Source organism: Pelodiscus sinensis, chromosome 10, assembly GCF_052426305.1.
Source record: "Pelodiscus sinensis isolate ZL-2025 chromosome 10, ASM5242630v1, whole genome shotgun sequence".
Classification (NCBI taxonomy): domain Eukaryota; kingdom Metazoa; phylum Chordata; order Testudines; family Trionychidae; genus Pelodiscus; species Pelodiscus sinensis.
This window is the reverse complement of record NC_143061.1, coordinates 955,782-983,777: the sequence shown is the minus strand read 5'-3', so window position 1 is coordinate 983,777 and position 27,996 is coordinate 955,782. Positions and strand designations below refer to the sequence as shown.

The 27,996-nt window shown below is 49.7% G+C and overlaps 1 protein-coding gene across 8 annotated transcripts in view; it reads right to left on the bottom strand.

The window, feature by feature from the left end:
- The window catches only part of ACAP2 (ArfGAP with coiled-coil, ankyrin repeat and PH domains 2), a 106,416-nt gene extending 78,420 nt beyond the window's left edge, over positions 1–27,996 (bottom strand). The window contains exons 1-2 of one of the 8 annotated variants that reach the window (XM_089780682.1): positions 27,698–27,996; positions 2,114–2,171 (exon numbers count right to left, since the gene is read on the bottom strand). In XM_089780682.1, coding sequence (XP_089636808.1) covers positions 2,114–2,171; positions 27,698–27,864 — 225 coding nt within the window. In that variant the 5' untranslated portion in view covers positions 27,865–27,996. The remainder of the gene's footprint in view (positions 1–2,113; positions 2,172–27,697) is intronic. The other 7 variants (XM_075938311.2, XM_075938313.2, XM_075938310.2 and 4 more) reach the window with 7 other exon arrangements.

Sequence of the window (27,996 nt, the reverse complement as noted above, 5' to 3'; positions counted from 1 at the left end):
AGCACCCCTGCATCCAAACGCCTTTCCAGAGCCTGCACCTAGAACCCCATCCGGCACCCCAACTGTCTGCCCCAAGCTCAGCTCAGAGCCCCTCTCGCTCTCCAAATCCCTTGATCCAAGACCAGAGCCTGCACCCCAACCTGGTGAAAGTGAGGGAGAATGGGGGGGGAGGGAGGGAGGGAGGACAGAGTGAGCAGGGGTGGGGCCTTGAAGAAGGCACACAAACGAGGCAGAGCGACGGTATTTGGATTTGAAGTAGATCTTGGATTGCATTTAAATTCAAAAAGTGATCTTGTGCTTAAAAGGTTGCAGACCACTGGGTTAGAGTGCTTGTGACATTCCGAGGTTAATTCTTCTCTCCATCGGTGAGCATAATTCCCTTAAGAGATATCACTCTCTCACACACACAGACACACACAGACACACAGACACACACACACTCTCTCTCTCTCTCTCTCTTCAAAAAGAGAAGGGAACTCCAAGTCATCACCATCCGTACGGCTCAGTAGTAGCATTTTCACTTCTTCACCAGAGGAGTTTGGCTTTAGTCCTATTCTATTTTATTGCTGGGTTATTATTAATATTGTCTTATCAATGAAGTACTGAACCGCCATGCTGCTTCTGGTTCTCTAGATTCAAAAAGAATGGACTTAACTTCTAAGAGAGAGTGATCGCTCCAGTGTCTTAATTCATGTACAACATTCTGATATGCTGTATCTTAACTACGAAAAGAATTCAGTGCAGCCAAGTCAACTGCATTAGTTCACATCCAGCAATTATCATCTTCTACAATTTCTAACAGTAGAAAGCAGAAATAGTAAAACAAACAAACAAAAAAAACCTGTTAACTCATTTCAGGAACAATGAATTCCCAGATATGCTCACACAAAAATGCATCATCTCTACCATGAGTTCTTAATGCATATCTATCTCATAGGATTTAAAAGGAAAACGACTGAAGAGCTGTTGGCAAAAAACAACAAAACAAAAAATAGTTTTATCTACGGCACTTACTCCAGTGCTGTCAGTTTTAAAAAAATCAAGGATTTGTTACCTTGTTTAATAGGTGTTACAGGAATTTAATCTGCCCATAAATTCCTGGACAAAACTTTCTGGGTTTTGATTTTACTCTTGAAAATTTCCAAACACTTTACATGAAAAATGTATTTCTCACAGGCACAAATAAAAGTTTCTGACCAGTTTGAGAGACACAGATGTAGGACTGCCATTGACTGAGGTGGCAAGCAGGCAGAGTTTTGAACGTGTCTTTGTATGCTCATGCTTTTCTGACAGATCAACACACTCTCAAACACTTGGGTGCAAGAAGACTTGATGAAGGGGTGGGACTGTACTAGCCACAATACTCAGCTGTAAAATAATATTTTTTTCCTCCCTCCAAGACAAGTTTTCTCCTGCCCCATTAATTTAAAAGTTCACATCACCTTGATTTTTGCTCGCTCTCTATCTCTCTCTCTCATCCGACTGCCGCGAACTTCTACAATTCCAATTAAGGTTAAAAAAGAGAAACTATACTTTTGCAGTATCATTATTACAGACAGTTGTTTCTAATCTACAAATGCGTGTGAATCTAAGACCTGTAACAAACCAGACGGAAGCAATAGGCTTCTCTATAAATCGGTTTCGTATTACCCAGCATGCAGGCAAGAGGAAAGAATTTCTCCAATTATATTTTTATAAATACTAAAGCTTGCAATTCAAGACAACAGCAGAGATACATGCATACTAAGTGACCTTTTGGAAAATTCCCCTTGTTTTCAGCAACATCCCATCTTTTGTCTATTAAGTAGATGAAGCAACAAGCTCTCAGATACTTTTATCCTTAGTTCTATTGTTTTTGCTACCATTTACTATAGGCAAAATTGTAAATTTTATGTATCAATAGCTGAACCAACTATCCAAAATCTGAACGTCTGTGATAAAAATGAACTGTGCTACTGAATACATCAGATACAGCCTAACACATCATCAACAGTGACAGAACATCAGCACTGCCACACAGAATCAGAAGCAGAATATTAAGTTTATTTGATCCAGCTAATACGCATTTTCTTTTAAGTTTTCAAAGTATACAAAATCAGTTTAAGCAGCTTACCTTGTCAAGTTTCAGTTCTAACTCTGCCACATCCCCTTCCACTTCTTCTAAGGCAGCCCTGCAAAATTAAAAAGAATGCATTGGCAAGTAAGGCTTTACACAGAAAATACACTTCATCTTTTATTTTAAAAACTCTTTTGATGTAGCAGAAGGGCTCAGTTAGTAATATTAAGAACTTTCACCAGTCAAGCATTGAAGTCTGCATGAAACTGAAGATACAGTAGTTTAGACTAAAACATGGGTGATAACAGAACACAAAAGAGGAGGCATGCTTAATCCTTTGCCTGTTGAATGTGCAACCACATTACCTGAAAAATAGTGAAAGTTGACTGATGTGGGGAAGATGGGCTGGCAGAAGTGATGTATGAGGAAATATTACATGTGTAAGCTTGGCTAAGGAAATATATGACACCTCCTTTCCCCCCATACAAACATTTGAAGGTGATGGCATCAAAGGAAGAGAGGAATCATATGAGACATATTGAAGCTTAAATTCTTTGGAACCAGGTACTGTGCATTGTGCAGCTCTGGCAGTGCCAACCACCTTGCTCCATCGCTTAACCAATATGCCAGTCTTAAGACTAAAAAAGGTGAAATTTAGTCTGAATATCAGAAAAACACACCATATAATAGCATATGTTTTTGTAGTAGAATACCAGATGATGCATTTTTAGGTCCTTTGCATTGAGTTTACTCAGAGTTTGTCTTCCATATTTGTGCGTGCTTGTACGAGCTGCTTGAAGAGTGCATTTGTAAAACCTAAGCTACGACTAGACTAGAGTGGCTTGTGAGGTAGTCCCAGCTCCCCTTGGAGAGGTTTAAAATTTAAATTTAGAAAAAGGTCACGGACACCGAGAACGGCTTTACAGAGGAAGGGAGGTTGGAAACATTTACAACCATCATAGGGATGTAATAGTGTAGTCAGCTGACCGACAAGCAAAAGCTTATAGGTGAATGCTTTAGATTAAACACATTTTCCTCCCCCCACCCCATCAGGAAATGTTTTAGCAGGCTGGCCAGCAGACTGGCTCGGCTCTGGCTTGCGATGGATCTGGAACCTGCTCCAGATGTACCTCTGCTGCAGCTCGACATTTAAAGGGCATTAGGAACTGGGCGGGCAAGCAGCCTGGCTCAGTCCTGGCTCACACTGGATCAGGGACCAACCCCCACTGCGGCTCTGCATTTAAAGCGTATTAGGAGCCGGGCAGGCAGGCAGCCCAGGTCAGTTCCCACTTGCACCAGGTCTGGGAGCTCATACCTCCCCCCTAGACAGGGGCTGCTGCCACTCCTCACTGCTGCCTCGGATATAGAGGCCTGCAGATATCGCACTCTGGTTTCACTCCTGAGGAGCCCCCTGCCACTCCACACTGTTGCCTCTGTATCAGAGGCAGCAATGTGGGGTGCCAGGCGGGAGCTGGTCCGTGAGAGGAGTTGGTTTAAAAACCAGCTATATGGGGTGACAGGCCGCCAATCTGCAAGGGGAGCTGATTTTTAAACCAACTCCCCTCACAGACCAGCTCCCGCCTGGCACCCCGCACTGCTGCCTCAGATACAGAGGCAGCAGTGCGGAGTGGCAGGGAGCTCCTCAGGAGTAAGACCAGAGTGCAATATCTGTCAGCCTCACCACCTGGAGACTACAGAATAGTTGACTAACCAATAGGAATTCACGAGGTTAATCGACTATTCAATTAACCAATAATTAACATCCCTAGACAATATTAGAGTTGCTCAGCCTAATACTCGGGACTTCAAATCCTTCCACTTCTAGCAATAAATGCTGCCTCATGAAAATTTGCTCATTTACTTTCTCTGTATCCTCCTTCTCTCATCCTTGCCCGTCTTCGAATTATAAACGTACACTGCACCACTATCTGCTGCGATCCTCAGCCAGATAAAATCAAGTGCTTTTCTTCAGGTATTCGGTAAGAAAAAGTCAAGCACCAGTATTGGTCTTACAGCAATAAGGCTCAAGCTACACAATGATCTATCATCCTGGTCTCACCCCCTCTACGCCCCCATTTATAACGTGTACTATGGATTTCACTTACCACCGAAAGAGCCAACTTTATGCTCTGTTTTAATTGCCTGGAATTTTCCTTTTTCTTTACACATTTTAGCAGCTCTTCTCTAATTCATGCTCATTCACAGAAACTCAAGCAATACAGAATTAAACATTCTGGATCAGGTTCTAAACCCTTGTAAGTTTATTAGGGCCCATTCTGTATTGCCAATTGAGTTTAGTAATGAGTAGCCTCGGTGGGAGGCTTTCAACACATCACAGGATTTGGTATGTAATACACAGAGCTGTCCTGTCCACTGGCTGGTTCGGGGCAGCCCCACAGGGCCCACAGATGCCTGGGGGACTAGCAGGGACCTGGTGCCAATAGCAGGGGTCAGGCCTTCTGCACTCTGCCATCTCAGCTGGCTCCAGGCCTCCTCCTAGTCCCCTGAGCCGTGCTGCTCAGGAGAGGAGGCTTGGGAGAAAGGGCAGAATGGGGGTGGAGAGGGAGCAGACCAGGGACAGGCCCTGCACACCTCCAGAGATAGCGCTAAACATAGAGCACTACTCGCGCTAAATCTAAATGTGCTCTCCACCATCAGAATGTGCAGGATTTCCCGTTCAATAGAGTCAATACAGGCAGTCCCCGGGTTACGTACAAGATAGGGACTATAGGTTTGTTCTTAAGTTGAATTTGTACGTAACTCGGAACTGGCTCCAGATTCAGCTGCTGCTGCCGAAACTGACCAGGGCTGACTACAGGAAGCCCGAGGCAGAGTTGCTCTGCTCCCAGCTTCCTGGAATCAGCCACTGATCAGTTTCAACAGCGGCTGAATCTGGAGCCTGGGACAGAACAGCTGGGGCACTGCCGGGTAGGTCCCCCCAGGACCAACCCGGCAGCACCCCAGCTGCTCTCCCCCAGGCGTCCACAACAAAAGCCTGGTCTGCACTAGCTGCGCCCCCCCCCCTCTCCCCCCAGCAGACCAGGGAGACCTGAAGCAAAGCCACGGAGGCGGCGGGTCCCGCACCTCTGCGGCTTTGCTCTGGGTGTCCCTGGTCCACTGGGGGGGGGGGTCCCCAGCAGACCAGGGACACCCGGAGCAGCTTTTCTCGCCCCGGAGGACGTGGTGGCGGGACCACTGCGCGTCTGGGTGTTCCCGCCGCCCGCGAGTTCCGGGGCGAGAAAAGCCCCGTTCGTAAGACATAAGTCGGATCCGCGTAACTCGGGGACTGCCTGTAGTCCCCCTGCTGCTCAAAGTGATACATTTCCATCTGGTCTCTACAGCAGGAACTTGTTTTTCAAAGGAGAGAGGGATGAAGTGCTAACACAAAGGAGGAATGGAACAGGTATTTGCACGTTTGTGTTTGTTCTTATGAGATAGAATGCACTAGCATTTTCCCTGCAGCTCTCTGAATAGCGCTATAACTGCAGCTGTGTGCCCACACTCTGCTCCATGTGATGGTGAAGCATGTCCACATTACCAGCTCTTGCACCTCTCCAGAGAGTAGTATACTGGTGTGCTATCTCCCTGTGCAGCTGACCACAGGGGGCTTGGGAAGGCTTTGCAATGCCAAATGAGGCAATCAGCCTCACATGATGCAGGTTCCCAATCCCATTACTTCATGGTCATCCTGCTACACTGACAGCTGCTTTTCAACAGAAGTCAGGAGAGAGAGAGTATGCAGGACAGCAGTATGTTTTGGGGGATGTCAGCATGCTGTCTTGTAAGTTTAGACAGCAGCAAGAAACAACCCCTCCCCCCAGGCAGGGGGAGCGGGAAATCCCCGACATCTCAACCCCCCTCGCATAGCTCTTTGCACAGCAATCTCTCTCTCACAAATGCAGACACCTGCCTCGGTGTTCAACAGCATGAGCAATCTGACTGGTTTGCTGTGTGTCCAGGAACAAATCGGCACAGCTTGGAGCTGTCCCAAGCAGAGCTCTGAAAGAGGAGATGTGTCTGCCTGCCGGGCAGAGAGACTGCATTCCAAACAAAGAGCAGCAGGTGCTTGAGAGATTATGGGCCATTTCTAGAGACCAGTCAGAATGCAACAACCAATTCAAGTGCCCATACTGGCATAACATAAAAACATAAGAACTTAAGAATGGCCATACTGGGTCAGACAAAGGTTCACTGCTGACAGTGGCCAACGCCAGGTGCCCCAGAGGGAGTGAATCGAACCGGCAATGATCAAGCCATCTCCCACACGTGGAACGAGGTGTACAGCTAGTTCGGATTAGAAGCCTAATCCGAACTAGCTAGTCCGTGCCGCGTCTAGCCGCGCGGCACGGGGTTCGAACTAGCCGGCATTTAAAAATGGCGCCGGCCGGTTTCATGCAAATGAAGCCCAGGAAATTCAAATCCCGGGCTTCATTTGCAACTGCGGATGACTACATTACCCCCGCTAGTTCGAACTAGCGGGGTAGTGTAGACATACCCTAAGTGATTTCAAGCAGTACCCCTAGAGGCAGGTATTCGTTCACATCCACATAGACTGTAACACAGCTCTGCCGAACCTAGTGTCATCTCTGGCCTGCTGAGTAACGGTGTAATGAGACACAAACGCGTGAACAGAAGACCACATCACGGCTCTACAGATGTCCTGGACTGGGTTGTGTGCCCGGAAGGCTACTGAAGACATCTGCACTCTAAGCAAAAGGGCTCTCAGTCGATAGCAGCAGGATCCCTGCCAGTTTGTGACAGGATTTTTTTTCATGCAAGAGATGATCCAGTTGGAAATCCTCTGCAAGGAAACTGGAAAGCCCTTCGTCCTATACTCTGTAGTGATGAAGAGCTGGCTCAATTTCGGAAAAGACTTGGTATGTTCCAGGTAAAAACCAAGGCCCTCCAGACATCTAGCATGTGCAGATGTCTCTCAGCAGTCTGGTGCAGTTTGGGACAGAACACTAGAGGGAACATGTCCTGGTTCATATGAAAACAACGTACCAGCTTTGGCAGAAAGGCTGGGTAGGGCTGCAGCTGGAGCTTATGCTTATAAAAGACCATCTAAGGAATTCCAAGGTCAAGGCCTTAATCTCCAAGGCTCAATTTAACATTGCTGCCACCAAGGAAACAACCTTCCTGGACAAGTAGAACGGGGGGGAGGAACCTAGTGACTTGAAGGGCAGATGAGTGAGCTAGAGAAATGAGTCTGGACTGGACTCATTTTCAGTGGCTAGAGGGTCTGGACTCCATGACCTCCTGAGCTCTCTTCCAGCCCTATGATCCTATAAGTTTGAGATCCCTCTGTGGGACAAGGTCCTGCACCCATGGGAAAAACTGTGCAAGGCCCCTCAGGCATCTGTCACAACAAGAGAAAACACCAACTGACCCTGGATTGGCTGGGGAAAAGCAGAAACGGCCACAAGGTGCACTATGAGGGTGGAGGGAGACAGCAGTGCCTATTATACCCTACCATGCAGGTACCACTATCCAAGGCACCAGACCCGCTCCCTATGGATACTGCTATGGGAAAAGCTTCTGGCACAGATCTATGTGGAATGGAACGAGCAAGCACCCTAGGAATGTCCACACTGCACTTTATGCACTGCTCACCACACTGACTGAGGGGAGCCTTTGATAGTTTACTCCCCCAAACTTATAGTTTCCCTGAGTCCAAAGGTCCTCACCGCCTAAAACCACGGACGAAATTCCCTCAGTGAAAGCCACTTCTCTTTTTGCAGAAAAAGATACATGAACTCTTCACATTCTACCATCACTGCACAAAATGAAAAATGCCCTGGACAGACAACCCATGGCCTCGGTACCAGAGGCCGCAGGCTGGAAGGAACAGGAGCCAGTGCTGGGGGGAGAAGGCTTTGAAGCACTGTCTGTGCAGTACTGTCTCCGTTAGGGGCAGGGGCTGGCAAGGAAGGCAAAGACTCAGCAGGGAGCCCAGGGCGAGCGGGGACTGCTTGAGTCCGCTCCTGACCTGGTTCCTGCTGCACTGCCTCTGCCTTTGAAATAGCAAGAGCCCCACAGGGCTCCCCACCGGTCATGATGATCTCTCGAGGTCCCTTCTAGTTCTACTGTTCTATGATTCTAGCTGTTATTTTACTAGTCAAGTAGTCAATGGAATTTCCATCAGCTCCTCAACTAGTTGATAGGCACTTCAGTATTCTTCCTCTGAAATGGCCCAGCGGGGGCTCTTATGCATTTCAAAGCAGAAGTGTAGCATGGAGCCTGCGTTCAGCAGAGTCCCACACTGACCCAGAGCTCCATTCTGCACTGCATTTGAAATGCTGCCCGGGGTCACCTGGAGACTCCCCAGCAGACCTTGGGTTCCACACAGCATTTCCCCAGAACCTGGGGTCAGCTGGGAACTGAGGGATCAGCTGTGCAGAGCTGCCCCTTTGAACACAACCTCAGTGTTTCAAAGCAGCAGTGCCGCACAGCTGATCCCGAGATAATAATCGTACTCTCTATGCCATCAACTAAATCATTGATGAAGATATTGAACAGAACTGATTCCAAGACAGTGTTTCTCTGGCAACAGGGGAGGGATCATGTGAGGATTACCTGTTGTTTTCCCTCCCTCTGGGGCATCTGGTATTGGCCATTGTCAGCAGACAGGATAATGGGCTGGATGGACCGTTGGTCTGCCCCAGTATGGCCGTTCTTATGGTTATCCAGTCAGCTATGCATCCACCTTATAGTAGTCCCATCTAAGTTGTATTTGCCTAGTTTACTGATAAGATCATGCAAGACCATATCAAATGCCTTACTAAAGCCTAGGTATACCACATTCACCGCTTCTCCCTTATCCACAAAACTTGTTATCCTCTCAAAGAAAACTATCAGATTGGTTTGACATGATTTCTTCTTTACAAATCCATGCTGGCTGTTCCCTATCACCTTATTTTCTTCCAGATATTTGCAGATGATTTCCATAATTACTTGCTCCATTATCTTCCCTGGCACAGAACTTAAACTGACTGGTCTGTAGTTTCCTGGGTTGTTCTTATTGATAGGCACTATGTTTGCCCTTTTCCATTAGCATTCACTATTAGGCATCCCTTCGCCATCATTCTTCTTGACAAAAAACTGAAACAAAGAAATTGTTAAGCACCTCTGCCATTTCCAAGTTTCCTGTTATTGTTTCTCCCTCTCCACTGAGAAATGGGCCCACCCTGTCCCTGGTCGTCCTCTTGCTTCCAATATATTTATATAATATCTTCTTCTTATCTTTTAATTCTCTAGCTAGATTGAGCTTATTTTGTACCTTTGCCTTTCTAATCTTGCCCATGCATACTTGCATTGTTTGCTTATATTCATCCTTTGAAATTGGACCTAGATCCCACTTTTTATATGATTCCTTTACATGATCTAAAAATCAATAGACCTCCTGATTATGCCAAGGTGGCCTCTTACCATACTTTCTATCATTCCTGTGCAGTGGTATAATTTGCTTTTGAGCTCCTAATAATGTCCCTTTGAAAAACTTCGAACTCTCTTCAGTTGTTTTTCCTCTTTGGGTGCGTCTACACTGCACGGCTTAACTCAAAATAAGCTACACAAATTGAGCTACATCAACTGCATATCTTATTTTGAAATAGGGAGCACTTACACAGCACTTATTTTGAAACAGAGCACTCTTTCTCCGACTTCTCTTATTCCTCATACAAGGAGGGTTACAGGAGTAGGAGTAAGAAGTCCCCCACCATGACAGTATTTTGACACTATTTCTAAATAACTGCCTGCTGTGTAGACACAGCAAGTAATTTCAGAATAGTACTAGTCATTTTGAAATAGTGTTGCAGTGTAGACACACCCTTAGTCTTGCTTCCCATAGGACCTTACCTACCAACTCTGAATTTACTAAAATCTGCCTTCCTCAAATCCACTGTCTCTATTTTACTGTTTTTCCTTCTACCATTCCTTTGAATCAATAAATCTTTGACTCACGCTGCCTTCCACTTTCAAATTCTTAACCAGTTCCTCTCTATCTGTTACAATCCAATCTAGAACATCTTTACCCCAGTAGCTCTCTCAACCTTCTGAAATAAAAATTGTCTCCAATGCAGCTCAAGAACTTACTGGATAATCTGCGTCCCGCTGTGTTAGTTTTCCAACATGTGTCTGGACAGCTGAAGTTCCCCATCACCACACATCTTGTGCTTTGGATGATTTTGTTAGTTGTTTAAAAAAAGCCTCATCCACCTCTTCTGCTTAGGTAGGTGGTCTGCAGTAGACCCCTAGCATGACATCACCCTTGGTTTTTACCCCTTTTAGTCTTGACCTCTGAGGATAGGACAAGAAGCAATGGGCTTATACTGCAGCAAGGGAGGTTTAGATTGGACAGGAGAAAAAGCTTCCTAAACGTCAGAGTGGCTAAACACTAGAATAAAATGCCTAGAGAGATTGTGGAATCTCCAACACCGGAGACAGATGTCTCTCTAACCTGCCCTTATATACAGGCAGTCCCCGACTTACGCGGATCCGACTTATGTCGTATCCGCACTTACGAACGGGGCTTTCTCGCCCTGGAGCTCACAGGCAGCGGTCAGCCACCTTGACCTCCGGGGCGAGAAAAGCTGCTCCCGGTGCCCCTGGTCTGCTGGGGACCGTCTCCAGCAGACCAGGGGCACCGCGAGCAAAGCGGGTCCCGCGCCAGAGCAAAGCCTCAGAGGCGAGGCACCCCGCCGCTGCGGCTTTGCTCCCCGGGTCCCTGGTCTGCTGGGGGGGGGAGGGTGCAGCCAGTGTGCCCCCCCCCCCAGCAGACCAGGCTTTTGTTGTGGACCCTGGGGCAGAGCAGCTGGGGCGCTGCCGGTTGGTCCAGCAGCGCCGCTCTGGGCACTACTGGACCAACCCGGCAGCACCCCAGCCCTCTGCCCCAGGTGTCCTGATTCAGCCGCTGCTGGTCAGTTTCAGCAGCGGCTGAATCAGGACGCCTGGGGCAGAGCAGCTGGGGTGCTGCTGGGTTGGTCCAGTAGCGCCAAGAAGCCGCGCTACTGGAGCAACCCAGTAGCACCCCAGCTGCTCTGCCCCAGGCGTCCCCAAGTCAGCCGTTGCTGAAACTGACCAGCGCTGACTACAGGAAGCCCGAGGCACAGTTGCTCTGCCCCGGGGTTCCTGGAATCAGTGGCTGATCAGTTTCAGCAGCAGCTGACTTGGGGTTCTTAAGTTGAATCTGTATGTAAGTCAGAACTGGCGGTCAGTTTCAGCAGCGGCTGAATCTGGACGCCACTTCCGACTTACATACAGATTCAACTTAAGAACAAACCTACAGTCCCTATCTTGTACGTAACCCGGGGACTGCCTGTATTACAGATAATCTAGATGGTGCTATGTCCTGCCATGAGAGCAGGGCACTGGACTTGATGACTTCTCAAGGACCCTTCTAGGGACGTTACATTTCATTTAATCAGCTAATGTAGTCTATGGAATTTCCATTGACTATTTGATTAGCCGATAAGGGGTGGGGTAGGGTGCTCATTATCCCAGCTGTGCCTCCCCTCTCCCCCATGGAGATGTTGCTGGAGGAAATCAGTTTTTAAGCTGGCTCCTCCCAGCATCTGCTCCTGCTTCTTCCCTCCCTCCAGAGGCAGCAAAGGGGAGGGAAGCGACTAGTCAGTTACAGCACTAGTCCCTTCCCGTTTTGTTATTCTATGTCTGTGTGTCATCCTTCAGAGTGACATAAACAGATTTAAAATATGTGATTATATGCCTGTTTTATTATTTCCAGAGCTAGATGGCTTTATTCTGATCTAATAACCAAAATATCACACACACACACACACACACTATATGAGAGAACAGTTACAGAAAAGTGAGCTCAAATTACAATTTTTCCTATTCACTCCCAGGTACCCTGTTAAAAAGACATAATTCTCTAAGCTTTACTTCGTCTTACTCAGAGTATTTACTGAGTATACTGAAATAACTGGGTTTGCAAACTGAGCAAAGGATGATAAACACATCAGTTTCCTCTTTTATTACTTCGAGTTAAACATCTGCTTCACACACACAATTGATAAAAATGCAAACTGATTTTAAGAGAAATATGTATTCATTTCTGTACTGTATTTTGTGTTAAATATTACTGGCACTGTATTCCAATCTGAGGATTCTTCTGACACTCATTTTTTTGAATCAAGAATACATAAGAATTTTGTATTGCTCACTTAGAACATATACAAGTGACTTAACTGCACACTTATGGCATGTGTACAACTCATGTAATGAATTACAAGGCAACAAGAAAAAAAAAGATCTTGGCACATGATCTATCGAAAATAAAAAGTTAAACAGCTCTCTCTTACATTGCATGGATTTCAAATTAACAGATGTGCTTCCTGTTATTTTGGTCAGGGGAACTTAACTAAATTTTGATTTAGAGCACTGAGACAAAAATGTTTAAAGTTCCCAGAAGGTTTGCCAAAAAGAAAGATCTAGAGTAACAGCCAAGACTATCCCATTTATATGCAAAGTGTTTACAAGAAAGCCTGTTTAAAAAAAATGCAGTAATCTAGTCCTAAAATGACAAAGAGATAAAGGAACATTTCACAATCCCATTAGGAGAGAAATAAACGCAAATTAAATGTTGGGGACAGACATATAAATGATTAGTTATCTTTTTAATCTCTCAAATAAGAACATCACAGTTAACAGAACAACTAGTTTTTAATATAGCGGCAAGACTAATCAAGTCACCATCTATAAAATATTTGGCTGCAAAAAAAAAAAAAAAAAAAAAAGCTATAAGTATTATTTTCATCTGTTCAGGAGAGAGTTTGAGAAAATTCATTTAGAGTACTTGATGAAGTACAGCACAAGAACTTAGGATCCTTACATTGGACCATACTTTATGAGAACCCCACCCACCCAGGGAAGGGGAGGAGAGGCAGTTCCCCAACAGTCGGTGTGCACAGGGAGTTAGCTTTTAAATCAGCTCCCCGCACTCACCAGGAGCCTGCATGTAACCAGGAAGGTTAACCAATGAGCCTCATCGGTTAACTGCGTACATGGTTACACTTCCACATCCCTAGGAACAACCACCCCCATCCCTGTCCACACAACGTCCATTCTATGTTGAAGTGCATCCTAGAATACTCAAGGAGCTGATAGAGGAGATAGCTGAGCCTCTAGCTATCATCTTTGGAAAATCATGGGAGACAGGAGAGATTCCAGAAGACTGGAAAAGGGCAAACATAGTGCCCATTTATAAAAAGGGAAATTCGAACAACCCAGGAAGCTACAGACCAGTTAGTTTAACTTCTGTGCCAGGGAAGATAGTGGAGCAAGTAATTAAATAAATAATCTGTAAACACATGAAGGTGGCAAGGGGATAGGGAACAGCCAGCATGGATTTGTAAAGAACAAATCATGTCAAACCAATCTGATAGCTTTCGTTGATAGGATAACGAGTCGTGTGGATAAGGGAGAAGCGGTGGATGTGGTATATCTAGACTTTAGTAAGGCATTTGATACGGTCTCACATGATATTCTTATCAATAAACTAGGCAAATACAACTTAGATGGGGCTACTATAAGGCGGGTACATAACTGGCTGGATAATCGTACTCAGAGAGTAGTTATTAATGGTTCACAATCCTGCTGGAAAGGTATAACAAGTGGGGTTCTGCAGGGGTCTGTTTTGGGACCGGCTCTGTTCAATATCTTCATCAATGATTCAGATATTGGCATAGAAAGTACGCTTATTAAGTTTGCAGATGATACCAAACTGGGAGGGGTTGTGACTGCTCTGGAGGACAGAGTCATAATTCAAAATGATGCGGACAAATTGAAGAAATGGTCTGAGGTAAACAGGATGAAGACAAATGCAAAGTGCTCCACTTAGGAAGGAACAATCAGTTTCATACTTACAGAATGGGAAGCGACTATCTAGGAAGGAGTACAGCAGAAAGGGATCTAGGGGTTATAGTCGACCACAAGCTGAATATGAGTCAAGCAGTGTGATGCTGTTGCAAAAAAAACCAAACATGATTCTGGGATGCATTAACAGATGTGTTGTGTGCAAGACACGAGAAGTCATTCTACCGCTCTACTCTGCGATAGTTAGGCCTCAGTTGGAGTATTGTGTTCAGTTCTGGGCACCGCATTTCAAGAAAGATGTGGAGAAACTGGAGAGGGTCCAGAGAAGAGCAACAAGAATGATTAAAGGTCTAGAGAACATGAGCTATGAAGGAAGGCTGAAAGAATTGTGTTTGTTTAGTTTAGAAAAGAGAAGATTGAGGGGGGACATGATAGCAGTTTTCAGATATCTAAAAGGGTCATAAGGAGGAAGAAAACTTGTTCATCTTGGCCCCTGAGGATAGAACAAGAAGCAATGTGTTTAAACTGCAGCAAGGGAGGTTTAGGTTGGACATTAGGAAAAAGTTCCTAACTGTCAGGGTAGTCAAACACTGGAATAAATTGCCCAGGGGGGTTGTGGAATCCCCATCTCTGGAGATACGTAAGAGCAGGTTAGATAAATGTCTATCAGGGATGGTCTAGACAGTATTTGGTCCTGCCATGAGGGCAGGAGACTGGACTCCATGACCTCTCGAGATCCCTTCCAGTCCTAGTATTCTATGATTCTATCAGCAGGACATATCCACAGTTGTTGCTCTAGCATCAACAGAGAGAACAGTACACTTTGGGTAGCTTCCCACTGTGATACTCCTCATCTCCTGCAACTAGGAGTTGTGGGAAGGAAGAGTGGATTCCAGTACTTCATAGGTGCGGGCTCAACTTCCCATGATTCAGTTCTTTCTGTCCCAACATTTCATGACATTTTTCAAGACTCCCTATTCAGTATAAGCTTTCATGGGCAAAGACCCACAATGCATCTGACCAAGTGGGTCTTTGCCCACAAAAGCTTATGCTCCAACACTTCGGTTAGTCTATAAGGTGCCACAAGACTCCTCGCCGCTTTTGCAGATTCAGACTAACACAGCTACCCCTCTGATACTATTCAGTATGTGTCCGTCCATCTCTGAAAAGATGGATCCAGCACTGCTCTCTACATGAGCAACGAGGGAGGGCTGAAGGAATTGGGCTTGTTCTGTTTGGAAAAGAGAAGACTGAGAGGGGACATGATAGTGGTTTTCAAGTATCTAAAAGGGTGTCACAGGGAGGAAAGGGGGAAATTGTTCTCGTTGGCCTCCGAGTATAGGACAAAAAGCAATGGGGCTGAAATTGCAGCAAGAGTGGTTTAGGTTGGACATTAAGAAAAACTTCCTATCTGTCAGGGTGGTCAAACACTGGAATAAATTGCCTGGGAAGGTTGTGGAATCTCCATCCCTGGAGATATTTAAGAGCAGGTTGGACAGACATCTGTCTGGGATGGCCTAGACAGTACTGGATCCTGCCATGAGGGCAGGGGACTGGACTTGATGACCTCTCTAGGTCCCTTCCAGTTCTAGTGCTTTGTGATTCTATCACTGTGGACACAGTTTATGAACATCCAGCAGCTGGTCACACAGCACGAGCACCCAATCTGAACAGCAAATTATTTTAGGCATTCAGGCAGCAGCAGAACATGGTGGAATATCACTGGTGGGCTTGGGAAACAAGGCCTGAATGGTGAGGTTATATTGTAGTGCAGGTCTGGAATGACTAGCGATGGCTGCAGAACTTCCAAATGTGGAAAGCCACCTTCCTGGAACTGTGTGTGAAGATTGCCCCAGCGTTGCGATGAGTGCTGAATGAGAGCTGCTCGCTCAGTGGAGAAGCACACAGGGACTGCTCTCAGTTGGTCACAACTCAGTTTGGAGCTGGAAAGTCCACTGGGACTGTGCAGGGCCATTAACTGCATCCTGCTATAAAGAACAGATAATGTACATCAAATATGAGATGGCTTTGCAGCAATGGAATTCCCTAACTGTGCCAAGCCATTGATAGAACACACATTCCAATTTTGACTCTGGACCACTTTGTGACAGAGGACATCAATACAAAGTGGAACTTCTCAATTTCATTGCAGATGCTTGAGAGTCACCACAGGCACTCGCTGACATCGACACAGGGTGCCCAGGGAAGGTGCATGGCACATGCATCTTCAGGAACACTAGCCTATGCCAAGAACACCAAGCGGAGACTTCCATTTCAGACCAGAAGAGCCCAGTGGGGGATGTTGAAGTGCCAACAGAGATCCTCAAAGACCCAACCTACCCCTTAACTGCCATGGTTCCCTTAACACAAGAAACCTGTACAGCAGCAAGGAACGCTTAAACAATAGCAGAGCAGGTAAAGGAAAAAAAAACCAAACAGATTCTGCATTTATGGCAGATTAGACCTAAACAAGGAAGATGCTCCTCTGACCATAGGAAACTGATGAGCACTAGGGATGTGACCAATTAGTTGACTATCCGATAAGCAAATGCTTATCGGATAGTTGACAGGCTAGCCGCTTCCCTTTGCTTGCTGCCTCTATCAGAAATAGGCAACAAGGTGGTGGGAAGAGGATGGGGTGCTTCAAAGCAGCAGCTGCATGTGGCATTTCAAGTGGAAGGTCGGAGTAAGCTGGGGACTTCATGAGGCACTGCCGCTTTGAAACCATGGGGAGCACGGGGCCAGCCGCGGTCTACTTGAGTTCCCCCCCTGCTGGCCCCATGCTCCCTGCAGTGCAACAGCCCTAGGAGTGTTGCTACACTTTAAAGGTGGATGTGCCCTTATCAATTAATTGAATAGTTGACGTAGACTGCATCTGTCAGAGAAAAAACTGCCCCCCTCCCCAGTAAAAAGTTTGGCCAGGCCACTTTTGCTATAGTGGGCTGCAGTACTCCTTGGGAGAAACCGGCCTGCATACCATTGCCTTTAGAAAAAAGGGAAGGTGTGAAAAGGGGAAAATAGCCTCAGACTGTCCGACCCGTCACCTTGGCGTGAGAACTGCGGGGCTTACCTGGTCGCATGAAACCTGCTCAGTTTCGGCCCAACCCCTGGGACACAGACCCACCTCCACTCGGTGACCATTGGGCCATATATGGTAATATGCAAGCGTGGGAAAGCGATGTGCAGATTTGGGAATAAATACCTAACACAGAGTTCACTCGAGGAGGTCTTCGCAACACACATACCACCGTGCATGTGCCTTCCCATATACTCCAAAGCACTGCCGGCCTGATCAACCGACCAGCCACCTCCCCCGACTCTCAGGCGTAACCAAGGCCTTCGCAACTGAACCGATATCTTTGAAATGTTCTGTGTGTTGTGTACGTTGGTATGTATGATTTGATTTTCTTCGTTGTATAAGCTTAGTGTTGTAGTTGTTTTGGGTAGTACATAGAGTTTGTAGCTATCACTTATTTAATTAGTGTAGCTGGATATTTTTAGAATAGAGACTATTCCCCTTGCCATTCCCATCCTTATATCTCTGACATGTTTAACTAGAAATCGTAGAATAAATATAATAAATACTGTAAATTCATTATTAACACAGTCTATTAAAAATCTTAGAATAAATACTATACATTCATCACTGTCATAAATAAATATCTTTAATTTACTAAAACGGTCCACCTAGTTCTGTCCTTCCCCCCTTGGGCATACATCAGCCCTGTGGTTCTTGCGACACATCAACTATTCGATGAGTCGATTAATCTAAATGTAAGAGCCCTAAAGTGAGCACAGACTCTCCCAGCAGTGTGGGGTAAGTCAGAGCTAGGAGAACCTGGGAGGGGAAATAACTTGTGTTAATTGTCTGCTTCAAATGCTGTTTGGATTTTAGCCAAACTGTTCTAGTTCACTTTCTCAGTCAGTGGGATTCTTCAGCTCCTCTGTAAACGTATCAATGCGGAAAGAGTCGTTTCTGTTTTGTTAGCCTCAGTGTTTGTATTTTCTTGTAACAGGGTTTTCTTTAAGCCTGTTCACTTGGGAGCTAACTGACTAGTTAATCAGTGAGCTGGCTGCCTAGCAGTGATCCACAGCAGAGAAAGAGTCTGCCTGGCCTCCAACTGATGATCCCCTACAAGCAAGTGGAGAGAGAATTCAGATTCAGCGTATGGTGCAGAGGTACAAACTGAGACTCTGGTGAACTAAACCTAAGCTCTTGGGACCGCTCAGTCTTTTCTTCCTGTGTTTGTGCAGACTGAACGGTTCAGATTTCACTTTTAGTTTTCTCTTTACTTGTGTTTGCTGGAACTATGGGCATTATTTGTGGGTTATAAAATAGCTGTGTTCTGTTGTAAGAATTAGATTGTTTGTTTCTTCATAAGATTTTATCAAGTTATTTAATTAAATTTGTTTCTTTAGTTTCTTTTGGAACTTGAATGCAGGGAGGCTGACACGGGGCAATCCTGGCTGAAATTCCTTACAGACTGGACTCTGGGTACCCAGCACTGCTGGAGGAGTGGAGGTTTCTTTTAGACACTGGAGAAGGGCAGTGAAGTCTAGCCCACCCAAGGTTACATTACATAGGTTTTGCTTGGAGCACATGTAGGGAATTCCACGTATGTGTTTGCTCCCCATCACTTATGAGCACCTCACTCTCCTTTCTCTCCTGCCTTTCTATTTTTATTTTCCTTCAGCCTCTCTGCTCCCTGTGTTTTGGTTTTTTGGTTGTTGGTTTGTTGTTTTTTTGGGGGCGGGGAGGGGGGGGGCAGATTAGGCCCTCTGAGGATTGGAGCACTTCTCGGAACATGTTCTCCTTGCTCCACTTTGGTTACTTCCTTATCTAGCCAAGGTGCTCGCCTGTATGTAGGGGGTTCCCCAAAGACCACATCTGCAGAAGCACAACAAACAATACATGGATGCGTGATTGTTAACTCATGCACAACACTGAATCAAATCATTAACTAGTTAACATACAAATCACTTTCTCTCTGTCACTTGGCAAGCTCACATCTGTCAGCCCATAGGTGAAGGTTCCGTGATCAACAGGCAGCAAATGAGTCTAGAGGGCTTGGAAGGAGATCACTGCAGACGATTAAGGAAAATATAAATCATGCCACCATTTTTCCACAGGTGGCGAGGGGGGGAGAAGATGCATTAAGTTGGCATGTTACTCCTAAGGGTAAGCAACGGTGCATCTCCAATTTATAAATACATAGATCACTTAGATCAGTGGTCCCCAACCTTTCGTGGCTGCCGGGCGCCCAGGAGCAGGGCTGCTCACGAGCCGGGCATCTGGAGGCGGGGCTGCTCACGTGCTGGGTGTCCGGGGGTGGGGCCATGCATGTGCCCGGGGGTGGGGGCCACCCACGCACCCTGAGCCCAGGGCCGGCACCGCACAAGTGCCGCGCACCTGTGGCAGGGGCCACCCATGTGCCCTGTGCCGGCACTGCACATGTGCAGCGCCCTGGGCCGGCACCACGCCCACGCGCCCTGGGCCGGCACCACGCCCACGCGCCCTGGGCCGGCACCACGCATGTGCCGCGCACCTGTGGCAGGGGCCACCCATGCGCCCTGGGCCGGCACCACGCCCACGCGCCCTGGGCCGGCACCACGCCCACGCGCCCTGGGCCGGCACCACGCATGTGCCGCGCACCTGTGGCAGGGGCCACCCATGCGCCCTGTGCCGGCACTGCACATGTGCAGCGCCCTGGGCCGGCACCACGCCCACGCGCCCTGGGCCGGCACCACGCCCACGCGCCCTGGGCCGGCACCACGCGTGTGCCAAGCGCCCGGGGCAAGGGCTGCCCATGCACCCCGTGCCAGCACCACGCATGTGCCAGGCACCGGGGTGGGGCCAGCCCAGATGTTTCGACAGGCTCACATAAATGCCCCAGCGGGCGCCATGGCACCTGCGGGCATCGCGTTGGGGACCACTGACTTAGATTGAGACATTCATCACAGACAAGGATTAATGCAGTATCGAAAACTATATATAAACAGTCCAATGAACACCAAGTAACAGGTCATTTTATATACTATAGAAACAGCCATCCAAGGTCAGACCAATCTAGCCCAGTATTCTGTCTTCTAACAGCAGCCAATGCCAGGTACCCCAGAGGGAACGAACAGAACAAGTAAACCTCAAGCGATCCATACCGCCACCCATTCCCAGCTTTTGGCACACAGAGACTAGGGACATCCATCCATGCCCATTCTGGCTAATAACCACTGATGGACCTAACCTCCATGAATCTATCTAGTTCCTTTTTGAACCCTATTAAATTCTTGGCCTTCACATCATGCTATGGCAAGGTGTTCCACAGGTTGAATGTGCATTGTGTGAAGCAGTACTTCCTTTTCATACAATCACAAAGTACTAGAACTGGAAGGGACCTTGAGAAGCTATCAAGTCCAGGCCCCTGTCTTCATGGCAGGACCAAATACCATCTTCTAATCCACCCCTGACAAATGTCTATCGAACCTGCTCTTAAATATCTCCAGAGATGGAGATTCCACAACCTTCCTGAGCAATTTATTCCAGTGTTTGACTACCCTGACAGCTAGGAAGCTTTTACTAATGTCCAATCAAAACCTCCCTTGCCACAGTTTAAGCCCGTTGCTTCTTGTTCTATGCTCAGAAGCCAAGGAGAACAATTTTTCTCCCTCCTCCCTGTAACACCCTTTTAGATACCTGAAAACCGCTCTCGTGTCCCTTCTCAGTCTTCTCTTTTCTAAACTAAACAACGCCAATTCTTTCAGTCTTCCTTCAAGGCTCTAGGCTTTTAATCATTCTTGTTACTCTTCTCTGGACCCTCTCCAATTTCTCCACATTTCTCAAAATGCGGTGCCCAGAACAGGACAACACTCCAATTGAGGACTAATCAGCACACAGTGGAGCAGAATGATGACTTCTTGTGTCTTGCTCACAAGATTCCTGTTAATGCAGCCCAGAACCATGTTTGCTTTTTTTTTGCAACAGCGTCACACTGTTAACTCATATTTAGCTTGTGGTCCACTATGACCGCTAGATTCCTTTCTGCAGTACTCCTTCTCAGCTAGTTGCTTTCCACTCTGTATGTGTGAAGCTGATTGTTCTTTCCTATGTGAAGTACTTTGCATTTGTCCTTATTAACCTTTATCCTATTTACCTCAGATCATTTCTCCAGTTTGTCCAGATCATTTTGAATTATGACCCTATCCTCCAAAGTACTTGCAAGCCCTCCCAGCTTGGGATCATGTGCAGACTTAATAAGCGTACTCTATGCCAGTATCTAAATTGTTGAAAAAGATATTGCATAGAACCAGTCCCACAACAGACCCCTGCGGAACCCCACTTGTTATGCTCTTCCAGCATGATCGTGAACCGTTAATAACTATTCTGAGAACTGTTATCCACATGGTTATGCACCCACCTTACAGTAGCCCCATCTAAGTTGTATTTCCCTAGTTTATTGATTAAAAAGGTCATGCCTTACTAAAATCTAGATATACCACGTCCACCGCTTCTCCCTTATCCAGAAGGCTTGTTATCCTATCAAAGAAAGCTAACAGATTGGTTTGACATGATTTGTTCTTTACAAATCCATGCTGGCTGTTACCGATCATCTTATTTTCTTCCAGATATTTGCAGATGATTTCCTTAATTACTTGCTCCATTATCTTCCCTGGCACAGAAGTTAAACTGACTGTCTGTAGTTTCCCATATTGTTCTTATTTCCCTTTTTAGAGAGGAGCGCTAGATTTGCCCTTTTCCAGTCTTCTGGAATCTCTCGTCTTCCATGATTTTTCAAAGATGATAGCTAAAGGCTCAGATAACTCCTCTATCAGCTCCTTGAGTATTCTAGGATGCATTTCATCAGGCCCTGGTGACTTGCCAAAATCAACCTTTTCTAAGTGATTTTTAACTTGTACTTTCATTTTATCTTCTAAACCTACCCCCTTCCCACTAGCATTCACTAGCATCCCTTCATCATCAGACTTCTTGGTGAAAACCGAAACAAAGAAGTCATTAAACACCTCTGCCATTTCCAAGTTTCCTGTTGTTTCTCCCTCCTCACTGAGCAGTGGGCCTACCCTGTCCCTGGTCTTCCTCTTGTTTCTAATATATTTATAGAAAGTCTTCTTGTTACCCTTGATGTCTCTCGCTTGTTTGAGCTCATTTTGTGCCTTTGCCTTTTTAATCTTACCCCTACATACCCAAATCCTTTGTACTTTAACCTAGTTTCCACTTTTTATACAAATCCTTTTTAATTTTGAGATCATACAAGATCTCCCAGTTAAGCCAAGGCGGTCTCTTGTCATACTTTTGATCTTTCCTACGCAGGGGAATAGCTTGCTTTTGGGCCCTTCAAACTGCCAACTCTCTTCAACTGTTTTGCGCCTTAGTCTTGCTTCCCATGGGATCTTCCTACCAGCTCTTGAGTAAACTAAAATCTGCCTTCCTGAAATCCATTGTCTCTATTCTGTTCTCCCTTCTACCATTCCTTAGGATCATGATCTGTGATTTAATGATCACTTTCACCCAAGCTGCCTTCCTCTTTCAAATTCTCAACCAGCTTCTCCCTATTGGTTAAAATAAAACCCAGCACAGATTCTAGCCCAAAGCCCATGGGTAAGTGAAGAACATGGAGACTTGGGAGATGGGTCGGAAATGGGAGGAAGTGTGGGCTATAATAGAGAGAAAGAAGGGATCAGGCAGAACTGGGAGGCAAGATCAAATCAGTATCTTAGATGCGTATATACAAATGCAAGAAGTATGGGTAATAAGCAGGAAGAACTGGAAGTGCTAATAAATAAATACAACCATGACATTTTATTATCCCACCAAGTCTCTGTGATGCCAACACATGATTGGAATATTGGTATAGAAGGGTACAGCTTACTCAAAAAGGACAGGCAGGGAAAAAAGGGAGGAGGTGTTGCCTTATATATTAAAAATGTACACACTTGCACTGAGGTGGGGATAGACATAGGAGACGGACGTGTTGAGAGTCTCTGGGTTATGCTAAAAGGAGTAAAAAAACAAGGGTGATGAGGTGGATGAGGCTTTTTTTAAACAACAAAATCATCCAAAGCACAGGATTTGGTGGTGAAGGGGGACTTCAACTATCCAGATACAGTAAAACCCCGATGGTCCGGCATCTGATGGTCCGGCATCATCAGGAACTCAGAAGTGCTCCGGGCAGCTGGACTGTTGGAGCTGCTCTGCCCCCAGTTTCCCCGATTCAGCCGCTGCTAAAACTGACCAGCGGCTGAATCGGGGAAGCCAGGGGCAGAGCAGCTGGAATGCTACCAGGTAGGACCTGTAGCGCTGCCCCTCGGAGATGCGGGATCAACCGGGCAGCACCCCAGCTGTCCCCAATTCAGCCACTGCTGAAACTGAGCAGCAGCTGACTCCAGGAAGCCCGAGGCAGAGCTGCTTTTCCCTGGCTTCCTGTAATCAGCCCCTGATCAGTTTCAGGCTGACCTGGGTACACCTGGGGCAGAGCAGCTGGGGTGCTGCCGGGTTGGTCCCGGTAGCGCCAAGGAGTGGCGCTGCAGGGACCAACCCGGCAGCGGCCCAGCTGCTCTATCCCAAGCATCCTGATTCAGCCAATGTTGAAACTGACCAGCGGCTGACTCCAGGAAGCCCAGGGCAAAGCAGCTCTGCCTCGGGCTTCCTGGAGTCAGCCGCTGATCAGTTTCAGCAGCGGCTGACTTGGGGACACTTGAGGCAGAGCAGCTGGGGTGCTGCCCGGTTGGTCCAGTAGCGCCGAGGAGCAGCGCTGCGGGATCAACCTGGCAGCGCCCCAGGCGTCCCCAAGAGCAGCTGGGGTGCTGACGGGTTGGTCTCGCGGCGCCAAGGGTCGGCGCTACCCGACCAACCCAGTAGAACTCCAGCTGCTCTGCTGCAGGCATCCCCCATTCAGCCGCTGCTGAAACTGACCAGCAGCAGCTGAATCAGGGATGCCTGGGGCAGAGCCGGACTATCGGAAGGGGGGGCTATGAGGGGTCTGGGGTGGCATCCGCCTTGGCTTAACCAGGAGATCTTGCATGATCTAAAAATAAAAAAGGAGTCATAAAACATGGAAACTAGGACAAATTACAAAGGATTAATATAGGCAAACAATATAGGAATGCAGAGGCAGGATTAGAAAGACAAAGGCACAAAATGAGCTCAAACTAGCTACAGGCATAAAGGACGACATTCTATAAATAGATTAGAAGCAAGAGGAAGACCAAGGACAAGGTAGGCCCATTGCTCAGTGAGAAGGGAGAAACAGTAACAGGAAACTTGGAAATGGCAGAGATGCTTAATGACTTCTTTGTTTCAGTCTTCACCAAGAAGTCTGATGAAGGAATGCCTGACAGTGAATGATAGTGGGAAGAGGTTAGGTTTAGAAGGTAAAATTAAAAAAAGAACAAGTTAAAAATCACTTAGAAATGTTAGATATCTGCAAGTCACCAGGGCCTGATGAAATGCATCCCAGAATACTCAAGGAGCTGATAGAGGAGGTATCTGAGCCTTTAGCTATCATCTTTGGAAAATCATAGAAGACAGGAGAGATTCCAGAAGACTGGAAAAGGGCAAATATAGTGCCCATCTCTAAAAAGGGAAACAACAACAACCCGGGAAATAAGAACAACCCAGGAAACTACAGACCAGTCAGTTTAACTTCTGTCTCAGGAAATATAATGGAGCAAGTAATTAAGGAAATCATCTGCAAAGACCTGGAAGATAATAAGGTGCCAGGGAACAGCCAGCATGGATTTGTAAAGAACAAATCATGTCAAACCAATCTGATAGCTTTCTTTGATAAGATAATGAGTCTTGTCCACGTTTGTTGACCCCCTCAAAGAACTCTACCAGATTAGGTAAGGCATGATTTCCTTTTACAGAAACCATGTTGACTTTACCCCAACAAATTATGTTTACCTATGTGTCTGACAATTTTATTCTTTACAACAGTTTCAACTAATTTGCCCGATACTGACGTTAGACTTACTGGTCTGTAATTACCAGGATCGCGTCTGGAGACCTTTTTAAATATTGGCATCACATTAGCTATCTTCCAGTCATTAGGTACAGGAGCAGATTTAAAGGATAGGTTACAAACCACCATTTGAGTTCTTTCAGAACTCTTGGGTGAATGGTCCCCATGATATCACACACAGAGACAGATGGCAATAGGATATTCTTAGACACAATCTATTTCTTGCATAATGATTCCCAAGCTTTTTTTACTGCCATTACCCAGTGATTGGATGTTTTCAGAGAACCATCCACAATGATTTCAAGAGGAATTATTTCAAGTGATAACAGCCAATTTGGTTCCCATTATTTTATACATATAGGTGGGATGTTTTCCAATATGCATTTATCAATAATGAATTTCATCTGCCATTTTGTTGCCCAGTCTGAACTACTATACAGTAGTTCAGAAACGGCAGAGTCCCCATGCTATTCTATTCAATAGAGCTGGAAAATAAATTCACAACAGCAGTGATCGACTTGAACACTTTTGCCACCGCGTTTGAACTCTTGCAACAAGTTCATTTTATTCAGGTTTCCTGGAAGAGATCTACAGTTACATCAGACCCCATGGGCAGACGTTTTTTATTTGACTATTCGCTAATAACTACTGCTCAGGGCGGATACACGTCCAGCTGTTTTAAACATGCTGCTACTTTTTAAACCCAGCAGTGGTCTGTGGTCGGGCTGCAAGGGACGAGCCAAACCGGTCCCACCGCCGGCTCAGTTCAGCCAGCCCCTGACACCGCAGCAGCTGCCCCCGCGACGCGCCTTGTCCCGGCCCCTCCCCAGCGCCGCTTCCCCCTTCGGGCTCACCAGGCAGAGCGGGGCAAGACAGGGACTCGGGCCGCGGGGGAAAGGGGGTCGCAGGGATCCAGGCCGGGAGCGGCGGGGGGGTCACAGGGATCCAGGCCGGGAGCGGCGGGGGGGGGCCGCAGGGAGCGGCGGGGGGGTCACAGGGATCCAGGCCGGGAGCGGCGGGGGGGGGGGCCGCAGGGGCGGCGGGGGGGGGGGTCACAGGGACCCGGGCCGGGAGCGGCGGGGGGGCCGCGGGGGGGTCGCAGGGACCCGGGCCGGGAGCGGCGGGGAGGGCGCGGGGGGGCCGCAGGGACCCGGGGGGCCGCAGGGACCCGGGCCGGGAGCGGCGGGGGGGCCGGGGGGGCGCAGGGACCCCGGGCCGCAGGGACCCGGGCCGGGAGCGGCGGGGGGGCGGGGGGGGCCGGGAGGGGGGGGGGGGGGGGGGGGCAAGGGGGGGCGGGGCGGGGGGGGGGGTCGCAGGGACCCGGGCCGGGAGCGGGGGGGGGGCGCGGGGGGGGGTCGCAGGGACCCGGGCCGGGAGCGGGGGGGGCGCGGTGGGGGGGTCGCAGGGACCCGGGCCGGGAGCGGGGGGGGCGCGGGGGGGGGTCGCAGGGACCCGGGCCGGGAGCGGGGGGGGGCGGGGGGGGGGTCGCAGGGACCCGGGCCGGGAGCGGGGGGGGGGGCGGGGGGGGGTCGCAGGGACCCGGGCCGGGAGCGGCGGGGGGGGCGCGGGGGGGTCGCAGGGACCCGGGCCGGGAGCGGCGGGGGGGGCGCGGGGGGGGGTCGCAGGGACCCGGGCCGGGAGCGGGGGGGGGGAGGGCCGGGAGCGGGGGGGGGGGGCGGGGGGGGGTCGCAGGGACCCGGGCCGGGAGCGGCGGGGGGGGGGGGGTCGCAGGGACCCGGGCCGGGAGCGGGGGGGGGGCGCGGGGGGGTCGCAGGGACCCGGGCCGGGAGCGGGGGGGGCGGGGACGGGGGGGGGGCCGCAGGGACCCGGGCCGGGAGCGGGGGGGGCGCGGGGCGGGGGGGGGGGTCGCAGGGACCCGGGCCGGGAGCGGGGGGGGGGCCGCAGGGACCCGGGCCGGGAGCGGGGGGGGGGGGGGGGGGGTCACAAGGGGGCTGGGAGCCGGGGGGGGGGCGGGGACCGGGGGAGCGGGGGGGGGCGCGGGGGGGGCCGCAGGGACCCGGGCCGGGAGCGGGGGGGGGGCGGGGGGGGGGTCGCAGGGACCCGGGCCGGGAGCGGGGGGGGGGGCGCGGGGGGGGCCGCAGGGACCCGGGCCGGGAGCGGGGGGGGGGCGCGGGGGGGTCGCAGGGACCCGGGCCGGGAGCGGGGGGGGGGCGCGGGGGGGTCGCAGGGACCCGGGCCGGGAGCGGGGGGGGGGCGGGGGGGGGGGTCGCAGGGACCCGGGCCGGGAGCGGGGGGGGCAGGGCCCCGGGCGGGGGGGGCAGGGCCCGGGCCGGGAGCGGGGGGGGGGCGGGGGGGGGTGCGGGGGGGGGAGCGGCGGGGGGGGCGCGGGGGGGGTCGCAGGGACCCGGGCCGGGAGCGGGGGGGGGGGCCGCAGGGACCCGGGCCGGGAGCGGGGGGGAGCGGGGGGGGTCGCAGGGACCCGGGCCGGGAGCGGGGGGGGGGCGCGGGGGGGCCGCAGGGACCCGGGCCGGGAGCGGGGGGGGAGCGGGGGGGGTCGCAGGGACCCGGGCCGGGAGCGGGGGGGGGCGGGGGGGGTCGCAGGGACCCGGGCCGGGAGCGGGGGGGGGGGGGGGGGTCGCAGGGACCCGGGCCGGGAGCGGGGGGGGGCGGGGGGGGGGGGCAGGGACCCGGGCCGGGAGCGGGGGGGGGTGCGGGGGGGTCGCAGGGACCCGGGCCGGGAGCGGGGGGGGGCGCGGGGGGGGCCGCAGGGACCCGGGCCGGGAGCGGGGGGGGGCGGGGGGGGTCGCAGGGACCCGGGCCGGGAGCGGGGGGGCCAGCCCCGCGGAATACGGGCCCGCAGGCGCCCCCCCCTCACCTGAAGCGGGGCGAGTCCTTCAGACACTCCTCGAAGTCCACGGCCACCTTCATGGTGGGGCGAGGGGCAGGGCGGGGCGGGGCGCCGGGGGCGGTGCCGATCGATCGCCGCCTGTCCCATTGCAGAGACTGACAAGCACAGGCAGCCAATCGGAAAGCAGAATGCATACGCTTGGCCAATTCTGGCTTCTGTAGGCGGGCTTTCCTGCGGCTCGCGTGCCGGGGTGACGGACACGAAAGTATCCAATCAAGTCAGGAGTCGGGAGGCGCCTGTGCAATCACCACTAGGAGAGCTAACCA